The sequence below is a fragment of the Solanum pennellii genome, chromosome 1 (assembly GCF_001406875.1).
Source record: "Solanum pennellii chromosome 1, SPENNV200".
NCBI lineage: Eukaryota > Viridiplantae > Streptophyta > Magnoliopsida > Solanales > Solanaceae > Solanum > Solanum pennellii.
Genome location: NC_028637.1, coordinates 4,551,779 through 4,557,067, shown reverse-complemented (window position 1 = coordinate 4,557,067; position 5,289 = coordinate 4,551,779). Strand labels below are relative to the sequence as shown.

The window sequence follows — 5,289 nt, the reverse complement described above, 5'->3', positions numbered from 1 at the left end:
GAAGAAAACATGTAAGTCTCCGTTCTAATATTTATTTTGATTCAAATATTATAACAACAAATTTCACAACTTCTCTTACTACATTGATACCCATCATTTTACCAAATCTTAAATTTCAAATTGATATTTCATCACTATTGATGTTGCTTTATATTTACTAAATTTTATTTCAATGCTAATAAATCAATTAGATCTAGGTAAAGTTTGATCATTTGGTAAAATTTAAAATGAATGCAAAAGTGAATAAATCTATAAAATTGCTAAATTAGTTTGATTTCCCTTTCAGCAAAAAGTGAGACCGACCACACCGCACGCTCCAACAGTTCTGCTTCTACCAGGAAGAAAACATGTAAGTCTCCGGACTAATATTTATTTTCATTCAAATACTATAACAATAAATTTCACAACTTCTCTTACTACATTGATACCCATCATTTGACCAGATCTTAAATTTCAAATTGATATTTCATCACTAGTGATGTTGCTTTATATTTACTATATTTTATATCGATGCTAATAAATCAATAAGATCTAGGTAAAGTTTGATCATTTGGTAAAATTGAAAAATGATCGCAAAAGTGAATCAATCTATAAAATTGCTAAATTAGTTGGATTTCCTTTTAAGCAAAAAGTGAGTCTAACCACACCGCACACTCCATCAAGTGGTACCAGGATTGTTAGGTGGGTTGAGGCGATCCAGATCCAATCTGACTGAACCGATTTCTCCCTGATGAGATCTAATCATGTAGAGGGGCCAGAGTTAGGTTGAGTTCATAACAAAATCGGGCTCGGGTAACCTTAACTAGACTATTAATGGCTTAAAATCTGTTCAACTCGGTTGTGTTATGTCGATCCTGAATCGATTAACTTATAGCAAAAATCAAGTCCAACCATACCACACACTCCATATGTGAAATTAAGTTTGTTGAATGGGTCAGACTAATTCAGATCGAATTGAATCGAACCAACGTAGAGTGGGTTAGGTGGATTCAACACCAAATCAAAACCACACGATCTTAACTAAACTATTAATGTCTCAAAACAGATCCAACCTAGAGGTATTACGTCATTCCTGAACAAATCACCAAATCGTCCCTAATCAGATCTAGTAAAACCCAACCCTAGATGCCTAACTTTCCTGAATAAACCCAACACTATTGAATTTGAACCATTACCCCCAAACCAAATAACCAACCCCAACCCTGAACCGTTCAAATTAAATATTTTTTGAACCGGACCGACTCAACCCGATCCGTTAACAATAACACCCATAAGTGAAATCAAACAATGCTATATAATATAAGATAAAAACAAAAAAAAAAAAGAGAAATAAATCTTGAGTCACATGAGATGCATGTGGGGATTGTGATTTTAGGGAAAATGGGGTTGGAGGTTATTTTAGTAGAGAAGGCATAAGGTGCGTGGGAGTAGGAAAAGATAGAGGAAAAAAAAAAAAAAAACTGGTCCTATCATCAGGTGGGGGTAGTTGTACTGCACTGCCCCTTTCTTTCAAAGAAAAAAAGATTCCCACTCTCTTTGGTCTCTTCTCCCTTTTCTCCCCTTTCTCTTCTCTTCTTCTCTATCAAATTACTGTTTTTACTGTAGCATTCATATTGTTCTCTACTTATTTATTTATTATCATCAAAATCCCCCAAATTAAATTCTCTTGGAGTAAATATAACCATATATATATAAAATTATTTGTTTGGAAATTTTTGGTATTTTTGATCTAATGATGACAGGGCCAAATATGGCTACTATTACAGCTTCTCTGCAAAATTGTTCGCTGAGTAACCATCATCAGCGGGGCGGCACCAGTCGCAACAGCGCGACAGGTATCGCCCCGCCAGATGGGATTTCCGATTCATCGGAAAACATCAACACCAACACCAACTTCAATAATAACAACAACCCTTCAAATGATGCTACTGTGGAACTCAATTCTGAAATTGCTCTTCCATATCATTGGGAACAATGCCTTGATTTGAAGGTAACATAACAATTTTTTTAAATTTATTTTTGGGTATATATTACCATTTATTTGTCTTTTTCTTGACATTTATTGCTCTCTTAACCTTAAAGGCCCCCAGATCTTGGATTTAATTTCATTATAATTATTACTTACATTACTTCTCTTTATACTTGTTGTTTTTTCGTGTTTGGTCAGTTTGTCATTTTGGGTCTCTTTCATTTATTATTGACAAAACAAAATGAATGAAAATTAATTACAAACAAACTCCTCATTTTGAAATTGGTGAATCTTTTTCCCCCATTTCCTTCACATGTGAAAAATCTTTTCTTGGTTCCCAATTTCTCATTATTATTTTTTTTAAAAAAAACATGCATTTAAATTTCTCTAGATATTGTAAGGAAATTTTTACATTGTAATTTACTCCCATCTTTTATAACCATGATGTCTGGATTAGCTTGCGAATGTCTAATTTATTTTTATTCTTATACTTAGTCAGAAAATTACATTGTGTACAGAAGGTCAAAATTGATATTTTGAGTGTTTTTACTGATAATTCTGACTCTGCCGCTGCAGACAGGGGAAATTTACTATTTGAACTGGAGGACAGGGATGAGAGTGAGTGAAGATCCAAGGACAAATGTTGTTGCAGAAGATCAAGTGTACTCAGAGGAAGACGATGAGGATGACGAGGATGACGATGATGATAACAACTCATATGATAGTGAAGAAACATATTCAGAAGAATTGCCATCATGGTCATCTTCAAGAGCTGAAAATACAATACCACAAATCAATATTTTGACTACTGAGGCTTTAAGGAGGGCAGCACCACCATCAGTACTAGCAGCACCAACACTAGTGTTGGGTGGATGCAAGGCTTGTTTGATGTATTTCATGGTGCCAAAAGAAGTTGAGGAATGTCCAAGATGTGGTAGACAACTTCTTCACTTTGATGATCAAAATTGAATGATAAAAAAAATTAGAAGAACATGATGAAGATACTATTTGTTTTTTGAATTTTAGTTTTATATTTTTTTCTCTTTTGATAGAAGTTTGTTTTCGTTGGTAGTAGTTGTTAAATGTGTTTTTTCTTCTCTGAGAAAAGACAAACCAACCAATTATTTTATAAACAATATTTATCGTGTGATTTTCTTCTTCTACTTTTTTTTTTCCTATGTGCTTGTACTCCTTGTTTTTTGGTTTATGGTTTTTGTGATCAATGCAGGAGGAGTTGATTTCTCATATGATCATTTTTATTATTAAAAAGTTACGTGACGTATTGAGTAATCAATTGGAAGATGAAATTAGTAAGTACGCTTCATCTTCGGTTATGGATTTGAGTTTTTAAGAGTTAAAGTTTTTATAACTCTAAGTTGTAGATTTGAGTCATCTTTAACTCTGAGGTTTGAAATTATGGATTTGATTCAACGATGAAAGAGTAAAAGTTTTTAGAACTTGGAGATTGTGAATTTGAATCATCATTAAAAGAAGAGTGGAAGTTTTTTTTAAAAAAAATAAAATCACTAATTTTTAGAAGTATTTATCTTGTGATTTTCTTCATTTTTTTTTTGTCCACTCTTTGCTTTTCTTGTGCTATATGATTTTTGTGATATGTGAAGGAGTTAGAATTTGTACTAAGCGATTAAAACAAAAAAAAAAAGTAGATAGAAAAGAAGGTTGGGGTGGGTTTTCAAATTTTCTTGACGCTACCTAGCTCTACTCCTATACGTGATCTATAGAGATAATTTCTCGTATAATTCAATTAAAAAGTAATTATTATCTCAGAAAATCACCGATACTATTCGAAGGGTGATCTTTTTTCTAAAGTGCTAGCTAGCAATGAGGTCAACCATACACAGGAAGGATTTGATAATGGTAAATGATTGTGACATGTTGCTTTCTTTTAAGTTCAATAAATTTTGTTCTTTTTGGGCAATATTTTTTTTGGTTACACTTTTTGAAGACATAAATTTAAAACTTTATGATTTATTTTCTTAAGCATCTAATCAATTTTTTTTAGTTTAATTTCCTAATAATGGAAAATAAATAATCATACATACCTTTATGTTAGTCGTGTGCTCAACTTATTTCTTATGATAACAATTATTTTTATTCTAGAAGCACCTTTTCGAAATAATCAGAATAGGTCTAATTCAAGGGACAAATCACACTATTTGATCTTATTTTAGTAGTATTATTTTTGTTTTTTCGTGATAATAATGTTCTATTATTTATTTATTTATTGCCAAAGTCAAATGGTTTTATACACACTGTACTATAATGGTTGTTATTTTTTATTTAATAAATGAAATGAAATTGCATAGACGTGGATAATGTTTGTTAGTGGATGCCTAAAAGTTGACTAAGAAAAGATTTTATTTTCAGAACATTATTTTATTTTTTTTCCCTCTGTATTATTATTATTATTTATTTGAAACAGTTTGGTTATCTCATTGGGTTTTCAATTTGTTTTTTCTAATTAATTGATTGATATGACTATGATTAAAAAAATAGAGAAAAAAATTCCAACTTGGTTGAAATATATGTCCTTTTAATCAAACTTTAATCGGTGAATTAATATAAGATTAATTAAGTCCTAGTCTAATAATAGTAACTTTATATGATTGTAATTAAAATTAATATTTTATTTAGGACTCTGTGTAACATTCTTTTGTATTTTCTCTTTTCTGAAATTTTAACTACTTTTAATCTAATTTGTCTTTTGTTTCGTTTTCCAATTTTTTGGTTCAGAATTCTCAAATGTAACGTTTTTACTGTTTGTATACTATTCATGTGTATACAAACACATGGATAGTAATGCAAGGAATAAAATGATCACGAGAAAGCAAAAGGGTGTAATCAGTAATTATCGCTCCCACGTAAATTTAAAATTTTAATTTTATGAATTTTAATATTATATGATTCTTAGTGTTGAAAGTATTAATTTTTATATTAAAAAAAAGTTATGAGGGATTGAGTTGATATTTATTAATTACTTATAATTTTATTGTAATTTTTTAATATAAATTTATGTTTAAACATTAAAAATATTAAATTCAAATAAACAGTGAATCCCCCTCATTTGATGGATGTGATCTCTCTCTCATACATAGATATATAAATAAAAATGGTAGAAGTAAATTTAAAACTTCAAGAATATAGGTGCACCATTAAAAAACATATGTAAGACTTAATTTCTAATTTTATAGGTAAGTAACATAACATTCAATCAAATAAATGTACCATTTAGCTTTTTCCTAGCATAAATGATAGTAGATAATATTAATATATATATATATACATATATATATATATAT

At 29.9% G+C, this 5,289-nt stretch overlaps 1 protein-coding gene across 1 annotated transcript; it reads left to right on the top strand.

Annotated features, from left to right (window-relative positions):
• Positions 1-1,427: 1,427 nt before the first annotated feature.
• Positions 1,428-3,147, top strand: LOC107014839 (phospholipase D C-like). The gene is made up of 2 exons (XM_015214948.2): positions 1,428-1,990; positions 2,546-3,147. The coding sequence occupies exons 1-2, from the start codon at positions 1,733-1,735 to the stop codon at positions 2,936-2,938; spliced, it is 651 nt and encodes a 216-aa protein (XP_015070434.1). The 5' UTR covers positions 1,428-1,732; the 3' UTR covers positions 2,939-3,147.
• Positions 3,148-5,289: the final 2,142 nt, after the last annotated feature.